The sequence below is a fragment of the Cyprinus carpio genome, chromosome B8 (genome assembly GCF_018340385.1).
Source record: "Cyprinus carpio isolate SPL01 chromosome B8, ASM1834038v1, whole genome shotgun sequence".
NCBI lineage: Eukaryota > Metazoa > Chordata > Actinopteri > Cypriniformes > Cyprinidae > Cyprinus > Cyprinus carpio.
In genome coordinates this window covers 19,692,632-19,717,843 of record NC_056604.1, presented here as the reverse complement: position 1 = coordinate 19,717,843, position 25,212 = coordinate 19,692,632, and the positions used below count along the sequence as shown (strand labels likewise).

At 35.7% G+C, this 25,212-nt stretch overlaps 2 protein-coding genes across 2 annotated transcripts; one reads left to right on the top strand and one right to left on the bottom strand.

The window, feature by feature from the left end:
• Positions 1–711: 711 nt before the first annotated feature.
• On the bottom strand, positions 712–21,772 carry olfml2a (olfactomedin-like 2A). Its single transcript, XM_019109054.2, has 8 exons — positions 21,440–21,772; positions 9,212–9,475; positions 7,566–7,673; positions 7,295–7,474; positions 6,943–7,210; positions 4,528–4,773; positions 2,663–2,848; positions 712–1,601 (listed from the first exon to the last, which is right to left on the bottom strand). The coding sequence occupies exons 1-8, from the start codon at positions 21,506–21,508 to the stop codon at positions 997–999; spliced, it is 1,926 nt and encodes a 641-aa protein (XP_018964599.1). The 5' UTR covers positions 21,509–21,772; the 3' UTR covers positions 712–996.
• A 1,212-nt stretch (positions 21,773–22,984) lies between these two features.
• On the top strand, positions 22,985–25,082 carry pop5 (POP5 homolog, ribonuclease P/MRP subunit). Its single transcript, XM_042730032.1, has 5 exons — positions 22,985–23,113; positions 23,199–23,341; positions 23,527–23,676; positions 23,775–23,858; positions 24,636–25,082. Exons 1-5 carry the CDS (start codon positions 23,094–23,096, stop codon positions 24,749–24,751), a joined length of 513 nt encoding a protein of 170 aa, XP_042585966.1. The 5' UTR covers positions 22,985–23,093; the 3' UTR covers positions 24,752–25,082.
• The last annotated feature ends 130 nt before the right edge of the window (positions 25,083–25,212 follow it).

The window sequence follows — 25,212 nt, the reverse complement described above, 5'->3', positions numbered from 1 at the left end:
AATTAGAAAATCCATACACAGCAAATTATTTTAGAGTAAGTTTATTTGAACTTTTTACACATAAATGCAACATACAAAACACTGTAACTCATCCTGGAGTAATCATAAGTGACCATGACTATATTATTAAATATCTGGGGATGATAAATCTGAGGTTTTATAATAGGAATATTGTAACAACTTATTCTTGGAAATATTTACAATGAGAATGAAATGCTTTACAAAATGAATAGCTAAAATAATGAAATGTACATAACATAACATAAAATCCCATCCCCCCAAATTGATTCTTTGTTGCTGTTAAGAGATAATATTTAGCAAATGTTGTAATAATAAACATTACTACATAACGCTGTGCAAAACCATCCAGGATATGTTTGTTCAAGATCCTGTACCATTTTTTATTTTTTTTTACTGCGGTAAACTTTGGGATTTTACCGCATTGATTATGAGCCTGATTTTGAGCTACATAAAAATGAGACATGCAAGTCCTCAAACTGTTGAGGGTAAAAATATATTCTCAACTCATGTGTACTCGTTTTTATGGAAGCTTTTTTCTGCCATGCAATAAAAATATAAAAGATAATTGCAACCTTCATATATATATATATATATATATATATATATATATATATATATATATATATATATATATATATATATATATATATATTTATTTTTTTTTTTTTTAGAACTGTCTTTTTTTCCTCAGAATTCTGAGATTACATCTTGCGCTTTTTACTTTTTTCTTGGAATTCTAAGTTTAATTCTTGCAATTTTGACTTTTAATTGGAATTCTGAGTTTATATCTCACAATTCTGCCTTTTTTCCATGGAATTCGGAATTAACATCTAGACTAGACACATGCACAATTTTGAGAGAAAAGTCACAATTTTGTGATGTAACCTAAAAAAAAAAAAAAAAAAAAAAAAAACGAGTAAAAGATCACACCAGAAATGGTGTATTTTCCAATGCAATCAGATTTTAGACAGAACTTCACTGGCCCACAAAGTGAATATTGTAGGTCATCTGATGGCCATTGTCCCAAGCATACAGCACCTTATCTTTGGGATTGTAGTCCACTTGGGTTACAAAAGCGTACTCGTTAGTGAACGGCAAACGTGGAGCGGCCTCCGTGTTCGTGTGCGTATCGTAGGCATACGAAATCTCACCCTCTTTCTGGTTGTAGACGTCAACGGCGTACAGCACTCCACACACGATGAAGCAGTTTCCGTACGAGTTGCGCTTCAGCCCAGTCCTCCATGTCGTCTCCTTCTTCATGGACAGGTCACTTGGATCCAGCTTGCTAATGACGATGACTTCGTGCTGGGAGTAGTCGTAATCCAGCGCTGGGTAGATCACCCAGAGGCCACTCTCGTCTACAGCAAAATCAATGTCTGAATGTCCTCGCCATTTCCAGGGTGTGGTGTCCTCATAGACAGCGTCATGAAGCTGAGTCCAAGCTGCCACGTAGCGCATGCGCAAGTCATATTTGATGATGTTTTTGGTGAAGGCTCTGTTGTAATAGAAGGCACCGTTGTAGACCACATGGCCGGTTCCTATCCAGTTGTAGGGAAGCTTGTAGAGGTTACTCCAACGACCTGTCATTGAGGAAGATATTCAAATGATCTTGATTATGATTCAGTTTGTACTGATACTTTATGCATGTATAATTAATATTAGCTACACAGGCCATCCTGGCCATGGAGCATATTCTCAACTCCATAGTGGGAGGAACTGACCAAGAATGAATTGTGTTCACTGATAGCATTTTTCATTTGCTATCTGCTACACCTGATTCACTAAAGAAATTATGCAAATTATTAATAAAATACCCTCTGAATGCCATTTTTGCAGTGCAATTCTCCATCTTGCAGGTTAATTTCAAATGCTGGGTTTGATTATTGCACTTTTACATTAGCACTATAGCACTAATTTACATTAAAAACATTAAACATGTTAAAGGGATACTCCACCCCAAAATGAAAATGTTGTCATTAATCACTTACCCCCATGTCGTTCCAAAGCCGTAAAAGCTTTGTTAAGCTGCCAAGTAAGTTACACTGTCAAGGTCCAGAAAAGTGTGAAAGACATCATCAGAATAGTCCATCTGCCATCAGTGGTTCAACCGTAACGTTATGAAACGATGAGAATACAAAAATAACGACTTTATTTAACAATTTCCGATGGTGATATGGAGAGACACAGAGGAGACTGTTGACAAAGGAATTGTTGAATAAAGTCGTTATTTTTGTTTTCTTCGCTTACAAAAAGTGTTCCCGTCGCTTCATATAACCCAGATTGCACATCTGATGGCAGATGGAATATTCAGACGATGTCGTTCACACTTTTCTGGACCTTGACACTGTTATTTACTTGGCAGTCAATGGGACAGTCACAGGCCTCCCGGTTTTCATCCAAAATATCTTAAATTGTGTTCTGAAGACGAACAAAGCTTTTACGGGTTTGGAACGGCATGGGGGTAAGTGATTAATGACAAAATTTTCATTTTGGGGTGGAGTATTCCTTAAAATACTCATGGTACAGTGATATTTCAGTGCCTATAGAGCCTTGAACTGGTTTGTGCATGGTTACTAAACAAGAACCATAAAAATGGCAGAAATCTTTAGTAAATTTGCCCCTCTTTGTTTTGCTCTTTTACCTTGTTTGAAATTTTCCAGGTTGCGGAACTCCACCAGGTTATTGCCATAGTAGTAGTTTGTAACGTAGATCTTGTTGTCTTTGGCCACTGGGTCCTTCATCCAGGCTCCTTCATTCCGTCCATAACTGTGATGCTTCTCTGGCATCTCCACTGACGCCAATGTGCCCTCACAGTCTAAAGATTTACCTATTCAAATAAATAAATATTGATTTCCATATATCTCCACACATGTACTATGAATAAAATACGGAAATAAAAAATAAAAAGTTTGAATAGATAAATACATTTTTAAAAAATACCTTTTAAATGCTTGGGTCAGTAAGACTTTTTAATGTTTTTGAAAGAAGACTCTAATGTTCACCAAGGCTGCATTTATTTAATCAAAAATACATCAAAACAGTAATACTGTGAAATCTTTATTACAATTTAAAATAACTGTCTTCTATTTTAATATATTGCAATTTATTTCTGTGATGCAAAGCCGATTTTTATTTTTTTTTACTTCCAGTAAAGGCCTGGCAAAGCATCACAAAGGATGGAAACCCAGTCTCTGGTGATGTCCATGAGTTCCAGACTTAAGGCAATCATTGCCTGCAAAGGATTCTCTCAAAATATAAAAAAATGAACATTTTACTTATGATTATATTTATTTGTCAAAATACATTTGAGACCCTTAAAATGGGGGGACTTTATAAAAATGGTTGTAATTCCTAAGCATTTGATATTTTTGTTTAACCCCTTGAATTAAAGATTAACCCTTGTGCGTCAATTAAAAAAATTTCCATGTCAAAAAACTGTCATAAGAATTTGAAGCTTGGCAGCACAGAGTTAAGTTTGGTCTCATTTTAAAGAAGACCCATGGCAGGTTATTGTTGAAGTAAAAAAAACTTGTGAAACGAAACAAAACAAAAAAAGTTATAGAGGTTTCATTTTATGAAAATTATTTATGAACAATATTTTGAACAAAGTCATAAATCTAAACAAGTTGTGTTCCAAATTTGAGGTTGATATCTCAAAAAATGAGCTTTCAGTAAGATTTTGTTTGGCCACAGTATCAAATTTTCCTCATTAGATGCCAGCAAAACTCTGCTGATGCACACAGTGGTTGGATTTGTGATTTTTCAGTAGAGTTTTACTCTCTCAAATATTACAAGAACACACACGCACACAAACATTTTTTTATGACACACATACAAACCATACTCTGACATCCATACCAACACACCCACACAATTATAGCTGCATTATTTATCCAATTGGCTCTATAATATGCAGAAGCAGAAAACAGGAATAAAGCGAGTATTTGCTTTATAGACCAAACCTGAAAAAATAGCAGCATCCGGTAAAAAATAGTCAACAGAATGAAAGCCTATTAACAAAAATTGACTGTAAAGCATATCTGTGTGTGTTAAATGTTTTATAAATTAATAAAAATTGCATCATTTTACAGTTAAATGGCACTACAATTAAAAATAGCAGTTTTAATGGGTTTCAATGGGGACATTTTTGTCCTTAAGGTACTGAGAGGAACAATTTTGTGTACCAAGTGCAAAACAGATTTATTAAAGGAAATGGAAGTAAAATAGTACAATTCCCCCAAAAATACACACCTGTGCCAAAATTTATGCAGTTGGCAATAACACAGGCAAAATGAAAAAAAATAAAATGAAAAAAAAAGAAAAGGACAAAAATGTCCAAAAGGTCGAACAAGGGTTAAAGTCTGCACTTCAATTTCATCATCATTGTTTTATTTTTAATTCTGTTCTGGTGGCATACAGAGCCGAAATTATGAAAATTGTGTCAGTGTCCAAATATATATGGACCTGACTGCACAAACACACATAAAATAAATAAATAAATCATACCAGCTTTTTGCAAGTGTGTCTTTCCTCCACTGCTTATTGGTTTCTCTGGTGCTGCTGTGGACAAGGTTGAATTCATGATGGGCACTTCACTGGGGGTTGCTAGTGTGGTGCTAGTTGCTGTCACAGAGGCAAGCGTAGTGGTTGTTATTGGCACTATAGTTGACGTTATTTCAGACTCTTCCAAAACTAGCTCGGAGCCTCTTTTGTCCACGGTTAGGTGGCCAGTGTGGGTTTTGGCAGAGTTTTCTGAAAAGAGCATAAGAAGAAAGCCAGGGAGGGTTTGAAAGGCAGATTACAATTCTTGGCCTGAAGTTTCACCCCGAGCATTTCAGATTCCTGACATCAAAAGAATTATTAATGAGATGTTGCACTCGAAGAAACTTCCTGCATTGTAACCCAGTCTCTGCCTGCAACGCTTGGATTCGACATTCCTACACTGAGCCCATTTCATCTCATGCCATATACAACAGATCTCCGTAAGACAATGTCAGCGGAGAGACCCTAATCTGAGCCTCTTCTTCCTGCACTGTGGGAGCGTCTGGAACATTAAACATGTGGACATGAGCACAGGACATAAGTACATCTGATATTCATACACACTCCATCACTGCTATCTGTCATTCAAGGACACAGGGCCAGTACTGTAATAGTTTTGGACACCTTAGCAAACTTAAGATTATTTTCTCTTCCCTGCATGTCACTGTTTTATATTTGGTTCTGGAAAGCAATGGGAATGATTTCATCCCAGAGGAAAGCTCTTGCTGATACTGTTGATGAAATAAGAAATACAGAGCAGCATTTCGTTAAAATAACTCAAGTTATTGCCTCTCAGGAAATGCATTTATTACCCAAGAGGAACTTATGGATCCACTATACTGTAGATTTCAGCTCCAGATTCATTAGAAGGGAAAGGAACCCCCTTTTCCTAACCATGGGCTATTCTGGTGTTTCCCATTAAGGATTTTAATGCGAAATAAAATATAAGAGGAAGGGGATTGCGGAGGAATTTTATATAGGATATGTCGGAGATCCAGTCTCGCTTCCAGTATGAGAGCCTCGTATAATATAAACTATAAAACACTTCTCTTGGCTTTCTGCTCTTGTACCTCCTGTAAGGTTTTATAGTCATAAGGTGCACTCATTGGAACATTTTAAAGCCTGCGCTCACAAAAAAAAAAAAAAAAAAAAAAACTACAGGTGCAAACAACCTGTCCTCAAAAACTTTATATACTATACCTATAGTATATGCATGTACTATGGTAAAAAAAAAAAAAAAATTAAACTATTTTCTGGAGAAAATATGAGTGGTGATTTCCAAAAACCACTACCACAATAATAAACGCTGGAATACACTCCATGACTTTTGCCTAGATTTTTGCCCCGATTTACAGTTGTTGATGCTATTTGTTGAAAGACAGAGCCAGTCTGCAGATTTTTTATTTTATCTTAAGATCCATTCCAGTCATTGGATTTCAAACATGTTTGATATTATGATTTCAATGTGAGTTTGTTATGATCGGAACAACTTTAAAGTCTGGTAGTGTATGATTCTCAGTTGTGTAGTGTATGATGGCCAGTTTTTCCTTTGTGACTGTTTAAAAAGTTGACAAGTGTATGATGTCTAGCATTTTAAAATTGGGTCAGATTGGCGTCAATAGCCTTGTGGTTAGTGCACCGGAATACTGCGCAACTGTGCTCGCCGCGACCTGAGTTCAATTCCTGTCTCAAGGTCCTTTGCCGATCGCGCTTCCCTCTCTCCACCCAATGCTTTCCTGTCTGCTCTCTACTGTCCTGTCCATTAAAGGCATAAAAAGCCTAAATACAACTTTTAAAAAATCTGGTCAGATTTGAAAAGTTGTGTAGTGTATTCCAGCCTTAAGGTATTTTGCTAAAGTGTTCTTGGTGGTTAATTGGTTGTTACTAGGTGGTAAAAAGGTGTTTTGGGTTGTTAATAAAACAATGCAAGGAGGTTGCTAGGGTGTTCTGGGGCCAGTTGCATGAACTTTGTGTAACTTAATTTAATATGTTAAGACAGTGAATGAAGTACGAGTCTAACCAACTAGCAGTTAGCAAAGGGGTAATTAGTCTTATGCTTTGGATTCAACTTGGACTAATAATCATACCATCATACACTAAGTGATTTTCTATGTAATCTGTCAACTCAATCTATAGACTGGCTCTGACTTTCAGCAACTAGTGTCGACTTCTCCAGAATGTCAGTTGGAACATAAACTGGGCAAAAGCCATCTTAATATGTTCTGAGTAGTTGCCTCAAGTCTCTATGATGTTCAAGAATATAGATGTGTTTCACCCATTTTATCACCCACAGTAAACCCAGTTGCTTCTGGCTCTACACTGAGGTGGTTTTCAGAAAGCATTAATTGAACACAGATGTGATGTGCACAGTCTCCATACCTCTCTCTCCTCTCCCTGCTGAATGTGACTCAGAGTCATCTGTTTTGGACGCTTTGTAATATGTGATCCCCCTGATGACTCCCGCCTGGTGCACTAAGGGCTTGGTTTTGCTGGTGGGGTCTGGCTTCGCAGGTTTTGATGCTTTGGCAGGAGCCTCTTTCTTGGGCTTGGCGGGTTTCTCTTTAGGCTGTTTGGGTGGAGGTTTGACAGCTGGGGGTTTCTTGTTGGGTGGTTTTATGACGTCCTTAGACTTTTTACTCTCTGTGCCCTGGGATCATAAAGTTTTAAATTACATTAGACTGATTTTGTGCATTTGTGTTTGTGGCATTGTGTTGGAGAAAGTGTGTGTTACCTGTGCTTTACTATCAGAGGCTGCGTCTTTCTGTAACAGCTGTAGTCCCAGGCTGGAGATCTCTTTCTTGATGCTCACCATGATGTCAGAGTAGTTCTCGTAGCGCTTCAGCTGATTGGACAGATTTACTACGCTGTCCCTCACAAACTCATTCTCCCTGGTAAGGTTTGTCTTTATGGTCTATGAAGAGATTGTCAGAATAGTGTCATACTTCTGTCAGCTGAAGGTTAATTGATGTTTCACATTCAAATCTGATCATTCAGATGGTTACCTCCTCTAGTGTGTTCATCTGAGTCACAACCTTGTTCATGTAGGCATGGACCTTCATCAGATCCATACTGTACAATGTTCCTTCCAGGAGATCCACCATGGAATGGAGCTGGACATAAACACAGAATAATAAAGAATGATTCTTTGAGCCAGTGTGATATTCGATATGAAAACACACTGCATTTATGTTTCAAGTAATATTAATTGGGATGGCTGTTGGATATTGCACCTGAATTTCACTTTTGATAAAAGGATTGGAGTGTTTTCTTGCCATCAGAGTGTATAGGATGAACACTAGATATTCTTTGGTACTCTGAAGTGTGTGTTTCGGGTTAGGATCTGTGGGCATCATCTGCTGCATGCTGCTGATTACCACAGAAAATAAGTTTGACCTTTTTCGGTTTGGAAAAATAAACAAAAAAATTGTGTCAGAGTGTTTTTTGTTAGATTTTAGCTTTTGAGGGGTAAAATGATTTTGATGAAAACTAACCCATGGTTTACTCACCCTCAAGCCAGGTGTATATGACTTAAAGATGAATAGAGAGTTATATTAAAAAATGTCCTGGTTCTTCCAAGCTTTATAATGGCAGTGAATGGCTGTTGATATTCAGTAGTTCAGTAAAACTCCAATAAAGTGCATCGATCCATCATTAAAAAAAAGTGTTTCACAGGGCTCCGAGGGGTTAATGAAGACCTCCTGAAGCGAATCGATGTGTTTTTTAAGAAAAAATATCCATATTTAAAACTTTATAAACCCTAATCTCTAGCTTCCACTAAGTGTTGTATGTGCGTTCACAAGAGAGTGGCATTCCAGCGGATGACGTAGGATGGTGACGAACATGGAAGTGCAGTCACGAATTAGAAGTACAAAAATTAGGATTTGTAAAGAAAAATATCTGAAGAGTTCGATACAAGTCAAGAGAAGTTTCTTTGCTGTAAACAAAACTTGGATCTAGCGAGACTATGTCCTATGTCATCCGATGGAGCGCCACTCTCTCGTGAGCGTGCATACTACAGTCAGCAGAAGCTAGAGATTAAGGTTTCTGAAGTTTTAATTATTTATATTTTTCTTACACAAATGCATCGCGCACTGCGGGGGAACTTTTTATGATGGATGGATGCACTTTATTGGACTTCTATTGGACTATTGAATATAAACTGTCCCTTTAAATATGCCTAATTCAGGTCTGAATGAATATCTTGTAAAATATAAAAGTAAGGACAACCTAAGGCCTGAACCTCTTGAGACTGTGTATAGACATGTCAAAGTGAATGTTCCAAATCCACTTGTACTGTTGTTGGAAATAGCTATAAAATAGTTGTGTCAATAAAGTTAAACTTCATAAAATGGTGATGGCCAACCTCAACAATTCAAACTAAATATGGGCTGTTTTATGTTAAATTTATTTAAATAATTTAGCAATTTTTGTAAAGGTGTTACTAATGTGTGTCTAAATGCAATTTAAAGAAATACTTTTTGGTCTACTACTATACATTTTACAGATCTGTTGATGTGCCGCTATCCAAAATCCCTATTTTAATGCTTTTATAAAAATTTCAGGACCTCGATTTATATTCTCTCAGTGTCACTGAAGCATCCTGACCTGAGTCCCAAGATCCTGACCTGAGAAAAATGTCGATTTTTACCTTAAGTAGTTCAGGAGCCTGTTTCCTGAGTTTTTCTGTTCTCCATTCATTCTCACATGGGTTGAGTGAGGAGGGAGGAGCCGTGCAGGAACATTTACAGTCGGAGCCTGAGCTGACCGTCTCCACTGTGTAAAAATCATCCACTCGCAAGCTTCCGTCACGGAGCCTGGTGCAAGCCTCAATGCTCAAGGGCCGCATCACACACTTACAGCGGCAGTCTGAACCCTCAGATATCATCCTGACTGGCTCCGGCTCACCGAAAATCTGACAGAGACAGAGAATGTGAGAAGGTCAAAAGAATATATATATATATAAAACATACTTTCAAAAAAACGTTTGTGGTATATTGATGATATATACACTACCATTTTTTTTTTTTATGTTTTTGAAATAAGTTTCTTATGTTCTTATCAAGGAATTGATTTAATCTAAAACAGTAAAAACAGTAGTATTGTAAAATATTGTTACAGTTTAAAATAACTGTTCTCCTATTGTAACACTTTTAAAAATGCAATTTATTCCTGTGATGACAAAGTAGACCCCCCCCCAATAATTTTCACATAAACCTTCAGAAATCATCAGTGTTAAAATGTGCTGCTTAGTTAATTGTTTTTAGGATTCTTTGATTACTAGAAATATCAAAAGAACAACATTTATTTGATATAGAAATCTTTTGTAACTATGTAAGAGACTTTACTGTCACCTTTGATCAATTTAAATTTTCCTTGCTTAATAAAATAATTTATTTAAAATAAAAAAAAAACAATCTTACTGACCTCACACTTTCAAATTTGAATTAATTTTAAACCATTGCCATACTCATACAACATGGTATTTTCATTTGTATTATATATGGAGTTATGTGAAGTATAATATATTATATGGAATAATTCTTATCATAACCAGCCTGTACATCAAGATCAAACTAAATCCTTCAAGTGCCAGTGGAATGACATGTGGTGCAATTGGGAACAAAACAAGAGTTTAACCCTTTCTTTCATGTCCTTCTTAAATCATCAGTTTAAAGCCTTTCTGCACTTTAGTATATGACCAAGTGAAAAGCTGCTAATTTGCCTTGAAGAGCGTAACAGACTTTGCCTGTCGGCTTGAGCCCTGATGCTCTGGAAGTGATCAGCCGTTACACTGTGGCCCATGAGGAACCCACTGCAGTGAAACTTCACCAGTCCCTATAACATCTGTCCACAATTTGAACTCCCTACCTTTACAATCATACTTTTACGTGATAGATCTATGCCATTTTACATCCATTTCAAATCTTATCTCTAGTTCTAAGTTACACAACACACAAAAAATCTATCTAATATCTGCATTTTATGAATCAAGACCACTACCTTTGGAGAAGACACAGAAAAAGTCTATTTTCTCTCTCACACACGCACGCATCTGTTGCCAGTTAGTGCTAGCTTTTACCATGGCACTGGCTTTGAAGACAGCCTGGGGCTTCAGATTCCCATAAATTCAGCCCAGTGATGGGACCTAAATGGATTTGCACCTTCTCTCATAAACAACTTGTTTTTAAACCACATCCTGCAGCACCTCACAGTTTGACAGAACATTTCTCTATTCTCAGTAACAGCCTCTCATGACATCCATGGGTTACATGTGAATATCATTTACAGAGTATGTACTTGTGCCATAAAGCAATAATTGGACTGATATGAGGCTTCATAAAAGCCAGGTGTTGTTGAATATGGAGGTTGACCATATATGGTGCCGTACCCTCCAAGATGTCGGCCACATGTACTTCAAAAAGCTGCTTTAGCAATACCTACCTGACACTGATAGCACTAATAAATCCAGCTTCATGAACAGTAGCAGTAAAAGCGAAAAGACTATGTGGAGCCACAGGGGCAGAACACACAGAACGGATGAATGCGCAATGACGCCTACGATTGAGAAAGTAGAAGTAAATGATGCACAGATGCGCTGTTTTTTTCTCGGACTGCCAAGTTGCTGCTGTTGAGTATGTACTGAAGACAGGAGCGTAGGAACAATCTGAAAAGTTACAAGACATTATTTGTTTGGCGCATGAATATGAATTAGCTGACATAAGGCTCTACTCAAACAATTGACAGAAGCTCTGTTTAGTTTTAAAGGCACAGTACACCCAAATATGAATAATTCACATTCATGTTGTTGTAAAACTGTATTACTTTCTTTCGTCTGTGAAACAAAGTTAGATATTCTCAATGTTTCATCTGGTTTTGAAAGTCAATGGGGTCCAAAATTGGTTTGGAATGACATTAGGGTCAGTAAACCATGGGTGAACTATCCCTTTAAGACCACTACAATCTCAAGGATGGCTTCAGTGCATTTACTTTCCTTTCTGGTAGTTATTAATACATAAAGACATATGACCCTGCATAAAAGTTGAAATACTATGAACTACTGTATTTGATTGACATGTGGCTCCACCTCTACCTAACAGTGGCCCTTTTGCTCTCTGACTGTTTGCCCAAAGAGCTCAGGCCTGTCATCTGTCTGTACTGAGATTTAGAGGTCTCTATAAATGCCCAGCCATGGCGCATGTGGAACTGCTTACAGGCAATGAAATATTTCAGCATTTCAGAAATTCTTCATTATAAGAGCCGCTCTGTCTTTGAGACATCCATTTGTATGATCTCGCAACTGCCACGTTGTCGGGTACAGTGAGGCTAAAGGCTCCCCAGGGTAAAGAACCTTTTGGGTTTTTTCCACTCTCAAAACACTTAATAGCAAATAAAGACACCACAGTGCTTTCCTAAACATCTGTTTATTGTTACGTACTGCAAGATTGTCCTGAACCATAAGGTCATCATGTGCAAAGGTTGCTAATGAGGTGATTTGAATTTCATCTTTTTTTTGTTGTCTTATAAGAATCCCTGAAAGAAATTATAACATATATTTCAAAACAAAAAACTTGCACTTTAAATATGTACTTTATTTGTAATTGTCAAATTAATGAAAAGATATCTGGTGTAAAATGGTAAATTACGCTTGTTAAAGGACCTCCCACTGTGGCTAAAAATGGTGCCTACAAAAAAAAAAGAACCAAAACACCACCAAAAACACTGAAAGGAGGAATAATAGAGAATACCCACTAAAAGGTAAGTAAATTAAAAGTAAGAAAAAAGGTGGTTAATCATTTGCTGACATTGTTATTTTGTGCATAATAAAATAAAATAGAATTAGATGACATAAGATGACAAATTTTCAATATTCACATGAAACTATGAGCTGCAATCACAAAACAGTCTTTCTTTAATGTTTTAAAGATATATATATATATATAAATCTGTAAAAATATGGCACAATTTACTGTATTATAAAGGAAAGCTCTGTATTGATTTTACAGGTGTTTTACGTGTAATTTAGCAGTGCACTGTGTTTAGAGTTAACAGAAATGTAATTAAGTAGCTGTTAAGTACTGTAGCTTATACCTGAAACCATCTGCCAAATGAATAAATGTAGATCTCAATCTCAGCTCTATTTAAAATGCAAATGCAAACCAGTTAATTAACTGACTGTTTGGATCGAAAATCTTAATAACATGACTTAAAGTCCAAGTCCTTCTGAAGACTTTAATCATTGTTCCATGACAACCACACAATAACACACACGGGGTGCCTCACAAAAACTGATTGACTGTCAGCTGGAAGTGGAAAGATTTAATAAAGCTCTGCTGTTCTTTTGTGTAAGATCAGATTTATAGAGGACATTTAAAAGATTTAGTCTGACAGTAATTTGCCCAGCTTCTCAAAAACACATTTCATCCTCTGTTAAAATTACCCCAGAATGGCTTCCATTGTTCAAGCGAGTTAATTAGGTGAAAAGTCCTGTAACACTTGCAAACATATTCACACACACACTTAGTGTCTAAAGCATAGTGGCTTTGACAATAAGAGCCCTTGTTAACCATAATGAAAGAGTGTGTTATGGTCATTTTGGTGTGTGTGCATCAGGCATCAAGGCATACTCAGTTCTTTGTATGCTCTCTATAAGCTATATAATATAAGCTATAAAGTCCTAAATACTCTCTAATATGTATTATATCTATATATTTGCACCACTCAGTGAGGGAGAGTCTTTAGTAAAGTTAATCTCAATGCAAAATGGACCACAAAATTAACTGGGCTGAATGAAGGATGTCATGTAGATTTAGATATAATTAACTAAATAAATGGCGTTCCAACAGTTGCAGGTCATGCAAACAAACTTTTGTTATCTAAACCTGCTACATGAACATTTGGTCTGACTGTATGGTGTACCTCACAACTGACCAAACAGGGAATGGGCTGCTATCCTGAGATAAGATTGTTGTTTTTCCAAAAATACTTGGCAGGAACAGTTGTCAACATTGGCCGCTTTCCTGAAAAGCCTCTTAACCCAATAACCTCATGCCTGGTGAAGCAGTTCAGGTTGTGAGTCTGATCTCTCTTTCAGTGAGGTGTTGTCAATGGCTGGCTCATCTTCTTCCTTTTATCTAAGGCTTTGAAACTAGAATTCTAGAATTCAAGATGATCCCACACTAAAAGAAACATGTGAAACTGTCTAGAGCATTCTGAGATTACAAAGATGCATCTCTTTGATGTGAACCGGGGTCACGGTTCATATCAAGTGTGCCTTCATTATTCTGCTAAAAATGAAAAAAAAAAAAATCCAGGGTCAATTTGGGGTCCAAAGGCTACTTGAGGAAGTCTGTGGATAGATGTATAAAATATTGATCTATGGATCAATCTATCTATCAATCAATCAATCAATCAATCTATCTATCTATCTATTTGTAAAAACATTAATATTATGAAATATTATACCAATTTAAAATAACTTCTTTCTGTTTGAATATATTTTAAAATGTAATTTATTCATGTGGTGCAAAGCTGTATTTTTCAGCATCACTGCTTTAGACTTCAGTGTCACATGATCCTTCGGAAATCATTCTAATATGCTGATTTGCTGCTCAAGAATTTTTATTATCAATGTTCAAAACCATTTTTCCTGCTTATTTTATTTTTTTTTTTTGCATCATAAATGACTTTACTACAATTTAATGCATCCTTTCTGATTTAATGTATTGATGTATTATATCTATATATTTGCACCATTCAGTGAGGGAAAGTCTTTAGTAAAGTTCAATCTCAATGCAAAATGGACCACATATATATATATATATATATATATATATATATATATATATATATATATATATATATATATATATATATAATTTTTTGGGTATATATATATATATATATATATATATATATAATTTTTTGGGGAAAAAAAAAATACTAAAATAAATCAACTGTGTAATGTGTCCTAACAAAACATATCAGCTTACAATTATTGTATTATTTGAACCAAACTGCAGTTTATCACAGCCTTAAAGACACTTTCTCATTTAGACTGAGACAAAATAATGGAGATCTGAAGACACAGCTAGACTCTCCAGCAGGACACACACAGACAGACACATGCCATTAGGACAGACATGTCAATTAGGCCCAAACTAGCTTAGTGAGCACTTGTTGATTTTGGGGACACACAGCTACATTCCAGCTGAGCCTGCTTATGTGTCACAGCTCTCTCTGAAGCTCTAACTCTTCATGCTCTCAGTCTCAGTCCAGCCAAGAGATGAGAGACGTTCTGGCTGAGGAAGTCAAACAGATGGTTCACGTTCAACAGAATAAAACAAGCTTTATTTGCATCAAACTGATAATAATGATAAAAAGTCTTTAAGAAATGTTTAAAACTTTTGCATGTTTATATTCTCTTGTGAAAAGGAAGTACACTTTTAAAGCATCCTTTAAAGAGAATGCGTAATATGGAAATAATACTTAAAATATATATACTTATCTTTTCATACACTTAACTATGTAAATGAAAATGTATTTGAGTGTAAATATATATTAAATGCAATTTCAGACTAAACATGAGTGCTTTTTGATCAGCTTAAGTAGGACTTAAGTACATTTTATATGCAATTTCATAATTTTGTTAATTTTGAAATATGGTTAAAGTGTACAGTTGAATAAGTATTTACTGTAAACTAAAATATCCTTTAACATCATTTCTAGGGAAATATGCATGTCATATATACTGGCAAATGCACATTTGGTAAAGATGAAGTTACAATGTAGTACATTTAAAATATATTAACTTTAAATGTAATATCAAATAACACACTACAGTTCAAATTATAATCAAGTACTTTACATGTGCTTTAATCTTTTAGTCAGTACATCAAAATAAGTCTACTTCTTTACAGTTCGAGAAAAGATTATTAAAAGGGTCATATGATGTTGCTAAAAAGCGCATTATTTTGTGTATTTGGTGTAATGCAATGTTTTTATGCGGTTTAAGGTTCAAAAAACACATTATTTTCCACATAATGTACATTATTGTTTCTCCTCTATGCCCCGCCTTTCTGAAATGCGTCGATTTTTACAAAGTTCATCAGTCTGAAAAGTGAGGTGTGCTCTGATTGGCCAGCTATTCAGTGCGTTGTGATTGGCCGAATGCCTCAAGCATGTGACTGAAATGTTATGCCCCTTAACATCACTAGACGAGACAAAACAAATAAAACCCATTTACAAATGAGGCATTTGTTGCATCCAGTGGAGACATAATTACTGATTATAATGACTTATACTGTCTTTTTACACATTGCGTTGCGTATCACTCTGCGTAAACATAAAACCATGTCTGCATTTGTGATCTGAGAAACAAACAACAAGCCTACTCCACTGCTCAAAACTTGCATTTGAATCATCATTGGAAAATTATTTAAATATAAAAAAAAAACGTACTTACAGGCTGTGAGTCAGAAGCGCCAGACTGTCCTTGCAAAGTTTAAACCGTCCCACTTTATAGAAACAGCCGTTGTGCCACAGACACATTGGAGGCTACTGGTTCAGGAAACAGTCCTCGTCCTCAATAAAATGCGCTGCAACCATTTGAATATTTGGGTTGGACTGTTCTGGAACAGTGTTGAAATACAACTTAACCACTGATTTCTAGTTGTGTCCTCTTTTGGAAGGCCAAACTAAGTAGTTTCACAGCAAAACACAGCTTCTCCACAACATGGCAGTGGCGGCAACAGAGAGAATAAAAGTTATGCTTACTTTCTTTGTGTGAACAATTGGGCGGTGTTATGCAAATCTTCACACATCATGACATAGAGATGTGGGGGTGTGGTTGACTCTTAACTTTTATAAAGAATATCTCTTTGGATTTGAGACATTTTAGTCTTTGCAACTTTACAGATCTTCTTTATGCACCAAGAGCTTGTAACACTCCAAAGAGAAAGGAAAAATTGAAATAGCATCATATGACCCCTTTAAAACACATTATTACATTTTAAAGCATACTTAAATTTGACCCTAGACCACAAAACCAGTCATAAGGGTCAATTTTTCGAAATTGAGATTTATATGTCATCTGAAAGCTGAATAAATAAGCTTAATTATCCTAAAAAATTTGTTAGGGTAGGACAATATTTGGCTGAGATACAACTATTTGAAAATCTGGAATCTGAGGGTGCAAAAAAAATTAAATATTGAGAAAATCACCTTTAAAGTTGTCCAAATGAAGTTCTTAGCAATGCATATTACTAATCACAAATTATTTTTTTTATATATTTACAGTAGGAAATTTACAAAATATCTTCATGGAACATGATCTTTACTTAAAGGGTTACTCCACCGCAAAATGAAAATTTTGTCATTAATCACTTACCCCCATGTCGTTCCAAACCCGTAAAAGCTTCGTTCGTCTTTAGATCGTCTTTAGATCGTCTAGATCATGTTTAAGATCGTCCAAAATATCTTAAACACAATTTTAGATATTTTGGATGAAAAATGGTAGGCTTGAGACTGTCCCATAACCGTAACGTTATGAAGCGACGAGAATACTTTTTGTACACGAAGAAAACAAAAATAATGACTCTCCAAATCAGCGTATCGCCATTTTGGCAATTCTGAGCACTACGCAGGCAAGATTTGAAGTACACTACAAGTGCACATTCAGTGAAATTTAATTAAATTCATCATTCAATAAAAAGAAGTGCACTTCTTTTACACAATGGATTATCTGCCACTCTCCTCATTTTAAGATACCAAAACATAGTCTAATGCATTTATTAATGCATTGTTACCACAGACAAGGGGTGTTCGTAGACATGATGCAAAGCTTTTTGCTTTTATAAGATGAGTGCAACAGCAATTTAATTCAAACCACCAATATTCAATAATGAGTTACATTTATTACTAATAGTTCAGCATAGCCACCTCTTTTGCCAAGTAAAATAGTTGTTTCTCCACCCAGTTCAGTGTGATATGAACATGAATTCAGGCACCAGAAAGGGTTTTATACACTAGTCACTGGGACGCCAAAACGAATGTGTTTATGCATTAAAACATCACTATTATATAATATCAACATTACTGTACAACAGAGGATAAATGATTTGTTTTGATGATTTGTATGACTTGTTTTGTTTATCATGCCTTTGAGTTTGATGATCATAAGGTTTTACAATGCATTATGGAGCGAATGTTTCTAGAACAATTTTGAAAATGTTACTGACCTAGAAATGTCTGACTCCCTGGAAAGTGCACTGACTAACTAGGGAACCGATTGAGACACACCCATAGTTCATAAATCTAACTGGATGCTGTTTTTGGTCGCCAGACAGCTTGTGACATTAATATAGATTGTATAATGGCTTTGAACATGGCTTACTCAATCAGAATTTAGCATCAAAACTCATTTTATAGCTAAAAAAGGAGTTCATAATGTCAAAAAAAATCACAGTAATTTGATTATTTAACATTATAGTTTATTTGAAAAGGAATGTTGAGAAGCCAAATGTTTTACACAAAGCTGCTGCAAATAGTTCATGCTGGCAAATAAACATTAACCAAACATCATCTGTTGTGGCAGGCCATGAGTTATTATAGTGCTGGATGGACAGTAGCTGCCAAAACAAGGGCCAGTAAAAGTCCAGATTTTGCTCACCACACAACCAGTGTATTTCCTGTTCATTCACTGAACATGCTGAGGTCAAAGATCAGGTCTTATGTAAAGGTCTATATAAAAGAAGACTGGCATTGTTGCAGCATTCTGAGGTTCACTGTCTGGTCTGGATTAAAATATGACAGCCCTTCAACTATGATGGCCATCATTACCGTGATGGCTCGGTAAAAGATGTGACGCATTAAATGGGACGCAGATGTTCCCGGTTACTCCTAGTTTAAATCTTGTGGTAGAAGTGTTAGGCAACTTTTATAAACAGGAACTGCCTCAGTATTTGATGGCATTGTGTGAGGTAATCTCCCATGAAACTACAACCAACAGAATTTGAAATGAACAAAACAGAGCAGCTGAGCTTTCTATGCCTGTGTTCTCTTTCAGCATCAACCCTATCATTCCATCATACATATATCCATATCTTTTATTAAAATATCTACACTCTATACATATCTATAATATCTTTAAATATCTATAATCATTAATAATTCATGACATTTGGTGAATATCATGAATGTATTTTTATTTGAAAATACTTCTATCTATCTATCTATCTATTTATCTATCTATCTATCTATCTATCTATCTATCTAATCTTTTAATATTAATATATTTAAATAAATCATTAAATTATTCAGTTATTATTCATTTTTTATTAAAATAATTATTAAGATTTTTATACTCCTCTGCTCTTAGTATATTTTCATATAAAATGATAGTCTTTTGTAATTTTATTTTATATTTTCAGTATTCATTTTAATTTTAGTTTGTTTTAGTAATTTCATTATCTGCTTTTGTCACTTTTATTAGATTTTTTTTTTTTTAATATATTTTGATTTAGCTTGAATTTCAGGTTTAGTCATTTTTGGTACTTCAATTAAACTTATTTTTTAGGTTTTAGCTTTAAATTTATATTTTTATATTATTATTTATTTCATATTTTATGTTTCATATTAGCTTTGAAAATGTTTTTTAATAGTTTATTTTTTGATTCAGTGTTAGTTAACAATAACACTGTACACACATATATTCAAGTGAAAAAAATATGCGATTTTGATTTTTACACCATATCAGGTATTATATCAAAAACATTTTTTAAATAAACCCTCTACTAGATGGCAAATGAGTGCCTAAATAACAAATAAATTTGTCACATTGGTTTGTGATTTTTAGGGTTTCACTCAATTTTCTGTTAATTATCCCACATTACTAACAGATTTTTTTTTTTTTTATCACAGCCCTGTCTATGCTGTTTTAACCTCCTCACCTCTTCACACATTTAACCAACAACAAAGACATTTAAAAAAATTCACAACATTATACAATTAGTTTGGGTTCCTGAGTTGGTGACTATCATTTACAGAGTCAAGACCTCTCTCTCTCTCTCACACACACACACACACACACACACACACACACACACACACACACACACACACACACACACACACACACACACACACACACACACACACACTCACACCCAGTCATAAGAGGGTAGGGCATGTTTCTGTGGGACTGACAGGGCTGCTCTTAAGTGCTACAGCTGTGTAAGCAGACATATATTGTTTTTAACCCCAGCAGAACTCGACTCCAATTACCATACTAGGCATCGAGCCCAAAACACACTAACACACCCAATCAGGGTCAGCCTTTGAAACAAATGTCATGGTTTTCTGAGGAAATGACGGCGGTTCTCTCTGTCCAAAAACTTTATTGAAGGACATCTGTCTCTGGTTGTATCAGCGCACTGTCAACACAGCTGAGGTTTGATAAACAGCTGCTTCACAATTCAGTACAGTGTTTTACGGTGTATTGTGCATGTAAACTATTAAAACATGCTGCTTAGCATTGTGGCCAGTTCTCACAGCGTTAGCCCAAAAAGCAGGACTGGAATTACAGTAAGGTCAGGGGTCTAAAATGCCAATTAAACTTTATTGCCATGCCACCTCAAAGATTAAAGATTGGAATGTTCTGGCAGTGCCAGGAGTCATTCAGGCCAGCATATGTGCCAAAATATGTTGCCTGCAGCTTTGGGAGGGGAGGTTGTGTGAGAAAACTGATTTGTTAAGTGTTGTTTGACTTATTTTGTGTGATCTGTCTGTGAAACTGAGTGTGAAAACCCCTATTCTCCCATATGAGCTTTTCTGTCCAGTTGCACACATGTACAAGTCCAGTGATGCAAATCCCAGTGCTGTTGGACTAAATATCAGCACAAAAGGCATTTGACCAATCAAATTCAAGGACCATAACAAACTGCTGTATTGTCACTATATAATATAATCTAATCTAATATAATATAATATAATACAATATCCATATAAATTGTTTTTTTTTTCTTCACCAAGGCCGCATTTATTTGATCAAAATACAGTAAAACAGTGACATTGTTTATTTAAAACATTTTTTTTTCTCTCTGTTTACAATTTTTTATGTAATTCCAGACACAGGCAGTGCTCAGTGTCAGATCAGTCCTGAAAACAGCTGTTTTTTGTTTGTTTGTTTGTTTGTTTGTTTCAGGATACTTTGATAGAGGTCAGAGTAATTGCATTTATTTAAAATAGATTTTTGTAACATTATAAATATATTTACTGTCTTTTTTTCATAAGTTTAATGCGTACTTGCCTAAGAAATGTGTTAAAAAATACATAAATATAAACTTATTGACCTCAAAATTTGAACGGAAGTGTATAATGATTTAATACAGGTTTCGTGTTCCCGGATCCTTTATTGAGACAGATCAACATTATACATTTGACCTCGTGGAATTTCACGTGTCATTAACGCTGATTGCAGGATACGTCATTTCACAATCCCCAGATGAACTTAATTTCAAAATCTCACGAATTCTGCAAATACAGACACTCCCATTCATTGGTATTACAAAATCAAGAAAATGCTGTCTGCTCTTAACAATGTGGCTGGGGATTTGAAGTCCAGTCTTCAACTCTTCCAAAAACGCCATGCGCAACACACGAATGGCATGCCAATGCTAAAGACAAATTAATCTAATTATCAGATGATAAATGCACTTGTCAAATAGGTTATTGAAACGAGATCGAGCCTAACCGAATTAAATCATAGGCCTACACTAATAATTATGTTTTGGTATTGCAAAACCGCATTTAGCATTCCAAGCTGTGCGTAAAATGTAGTGTTGTTCAAAATAAAAGGAAATACACACGAAACGCATCTCACCTTGCTCATAGCTCTTGCATCTCTTGCCAAAAGCAGCACATAAGTTAAAATACTTGCGTAGATCCACATTTTTCATGAACACAATTCCCTTTTTCGCACAGCTTCCACCTGATGATGTGATTCGGCGCCTCTGAAAGCACCTGTATCCTCAGCCTGGAGTTATGAGTCTAGATCCACTAGAACACAGGTTTACGGCTCCATGATTACAGGTCGGTGCCATGCAGAGTTGTGTATGTTGTGACGCGCAGCTCCAGCTTTGCTCCGCGCAGATCTGTGATGAACACGCGCGCGCACACACCCACCAGCACCATCTCCGACACTCTGTGTGCGCCAATACGAGGCGGGGAGCCGCTGCCTGGCTGCACTTTTATATTTATAAACGACATTTATATTTTATGCGTCTGTGCAACGTTCCAAGAACATTTAAAAGTGACCGCTGACCAGTAATTATATTTCTATATTAAAAAGTTATACGTAAGCTATTTCGTGGTAATTGGCCTACATAACATCAAAAGGAGATGTTTCTTTTTTTAAGTTATTATTATTACTAATAATCGTATCGGTGGTATTAATGTTTGAAATATTAGTGTATGAAATATTAACTCTATGGTTTATATTTTTAGTGACAAATAACAGGCAAAATCAAGCAAGCTTCAGGTAAGGTTAAAGTTTTCGCTGTTGTATAGCGCCCTCTTTCAGTTAAAAGGCTAATGATTAAGTTATGACCGGAATGGTCCTGTGTTTTATGGGAATAAATTAATGGGATCGTTCAGTCAACATTGCAAAAAACGTAATAATTTACTCACACTCAAGTTGTTCCAAACCTGCCTGGGTTTGTTTTTAACCAAACAGAAGACAGAAACTCATACAGGTTTGGAACAATTTAAGGGTGAGTAAATGATGATTTTTATTTTTAATTTTTTTCATTTTTTTTAGTTAACTTTAATGAAGTTTTGGGGGAAACGTGTGCTAAATTGCAACAACAACAACAACAATAATAATAATAATAATAATAATAATAATGCTTCTTCTTCTTCTTCTTCTTCTTCTTATACATGAACTGCTGAATTCTAAAGCATTGTATTTTTAGGACCAGCAATTTTTGGGGCTGAAATTTAACATGATTGTATAGCTTGTATTGAACAGGAATGTTTCAAATGGGAGGGGGGGGGGGGGGGGGGGTAAAAAAAAAAAAAAAACTGTTGAAATAAATGTATTTAAATATGTTAATCAATACATATTGACATATAAAATGAACGTACAGTTCACAAAAAATAAAAATAAATAAAGGGAGAAAGGGTAATAAAAAAATCAGAACTACATTTATAGAAACATTAAATATATTTGTTTTAGCAAAATAATTATTCCTAAATTAATCATTATTAATTTATGCAGGTTTTCTTTTCACACAATGAACACAGTGCTCAGTATTCTTCTGTTTCTATTGTAGTGGTGTTCAGAAGTACGATTTTGCCACTGTGAATATTGTGATACTGATTAAAATGGCTTAATAAAGTAATTAAACAAATACTTTAGTGATTTTGACGTCAAGCCGTCATCCCGCCCCCTTTGACCACGAGGAATATTATTGGGCAAAAGAAACCCGGAAGTAAAGCGCAGTGTTTTCAAAGCCAGTTATGCACGTGTTGGAAATATGGTACGATTCAAGTCGAGGTAATGAAGGAAAAGAGTTACTTTGCGCTTTTTTAAAAAAACTTACAAACCGTTCTAACCTCTCGTTATTCTGTGACCTGTCCAGGTATTTGCTGTGTGAGGTTTGCGTCCCTGATCGTAGCAGTCTTCAGCTGTTGGAGGACAGAAGCATCTACAACACACTCAGAGCAGCCGTGAAACGAGCGCACGGAGACTACGGATCAGCGCTCTTTAACATAGGGGTGATAGGTAAACACTGGGCTGGCTATTATTTTGTGCTTATTAAGAGCTCAACCAGATAAGAAATAATCAGACTGCTGCTCGTTTTACGTTACCGTTATTTTGATGCGGTGCAATTACGTAGCTTAAGATTTCATTTAGCTCAGTTTAATGTCTCAGTACAGAAAGATCAAATCTTGTCAAATCTCCTGTAGTGAAATACCTGAACGCTCACACTGGAGTGGTCCTGATACGCAGCAGGAAAAAACACTATCGACTCATCTGGTCTGCCCTTTCTTTCATCACCTGCCTTGAGAACAGAGGCCAGATGGTGCAGTGCTTCCTCAACTGCTTACATGTTGGAGGTAAGAGAGGTTCTGTCTAGTTTAGCCTCCATCTGACACCAAACTCCACACCATGTGCTCTTACAGCCATCCATGCCCTTCCCTGATCTCTTCCACAGGAACGATTAGAACATGTCAGAAGTTCCTTGTTAAATATAACAGACAACAGCTCCACAGAATGCTGCCAGACTGCAAGACAGATGGTAAGTGCTTTCTGTTATATTACAGTCTATCCTTGATTATATACAGAAACTCTTAAAGGCCATGCATTACTATTATTATTTTTCTTTTCCTTCTGATCTTGACCAAAAAAAAAAAAGATCTTATTATGATTTATTTACGATCTTATTATTTGCTGTAGAGTAGATAGCAGGACAGGTCCAGATATTTAGCATGCCAAATATTTCACATTTTAATATTATTCATTTTAATTGTAGTCATGAGAAAACAATTATTTTATGTTGACATCACAAGAAAAAATTTTTAAATCTAGAGATCATGAGAAAACTAACTAGCGATAATGGAAAAACAAATGTCGAGACTGCAAGAAAATTAAGGTCGAGATCACAAGAAAACAACTATTTTTTTGGTTGATCACAAAAAAAAAAAAAAACTTGATCACAAGAATGCAACTATTTTGTTGTAGGCCATGAGAAAACAAGTTCATTATTTATCTCGAGATCATGAGAACACAACTATTTTGTTATGTTAAGATCACAAGAAAACAGCTTTCTATGTCAAGATAACACAGTGACGGCGCTACACCGGAGCTAGGGGGCTATAGCCCAGTCAGAATTTTTAATAGCCCCGGTTTAGCCCTATTTCTTTATGAAGTAACTCTGACGTCATCAATATAATTAATTTTCTTAGAATGTTCATTTTGAACTATTCTTTTAATCCACCAAGTTTGACAACCAGTGATGTAGATGTTTCACGTACTGTATACACACTTTCTCTTTCTTTTCCTGTCCACAACACAGCCGAGAAACAAGAGGTTAGAAGAGCGATCCTGAGCTGTTCCCTGAGTAATGTCAGAGACGAGGAAGCTGATGAAGATGGAAGCGATGATGATGATGATGATGATAAAGAGACATAAATCCCCTCATAGAAAATACTTTAGACGGGTAGTTTAACCATGCAGTAATCGGGGAGATAGTAAAGGGTTCATGTGATATAAAAAAATGTTAGGGCTCCACAAGACACATTTGCATTTTGTTTTGTGCAGCATTTAGTGATTTGTCAATGGAGTATATCATTCACATTATTGATATTACTGTGTGAACTCTGGCCATGTGCTGTGTAGGTTATGTGCATATGTATTTTTTCTGTATTGATTAAAATATATACTGCTGTTTCTGTTTATGTCTGTAAACGTCTCTTTCGAATAAACCAAATATGAACAACAATAAATGCTTCGATAGCAGAAACAGGACTAGTTGTCTATAAAAATAGTGCGAGATTACGCATACATTACACCACAGCTTGCTGTCAAATGCACCAATCAGAATGGCTGAATCCGCGCATGCGCACCTCGTAAACCTGCTCGGTTTATAACCC

Excerpts from the sequence above, each read along its gene's own strand:
- olfml2a (XM_019109054.2), bottom strand. The coding sequence starts at position 21,508 with ATGTGGATCTACGCAAGTATTTTAACTTATGTGCTGCTTTTGGCAAGA. Across the intron at positions 2,849-4,527 it reads GACACACTTGCAAAAAGCTG|GTAAATCTTTAGACTGTGAG; the intron begins GTATGATTTATT and ends TTATTTGAATAG. Across the intron at positions 1,602-2,662 it reads CCTGGAAAATTTCAAACAAG|GTCGTTGGAGTAACCTCTAC; the intron begins GTAAAAGAGCAA and ends CCTCAATGACAG.
- pop5 (XM_042730032.1), top strand. The coding sequence starts at position 23,094 with ATGGTACGATTCAAGTCGAG. Across the intron at positions 23,114-23,198 it reads ATGGTACGATTCAAGTCGAG|GTATTTGCTGTGTGAGGTTT; the intron begins GTAATGAAGGAA and ends TGACCTGTCCAG. Across the intron at positions 23,342-23,526 it reads CTTTAACATAGGGGTGATAG|TGAAATACCTGAACGCTCAC; the intron begins GTAAACACTGGG and ends AATCTCCTGTAG.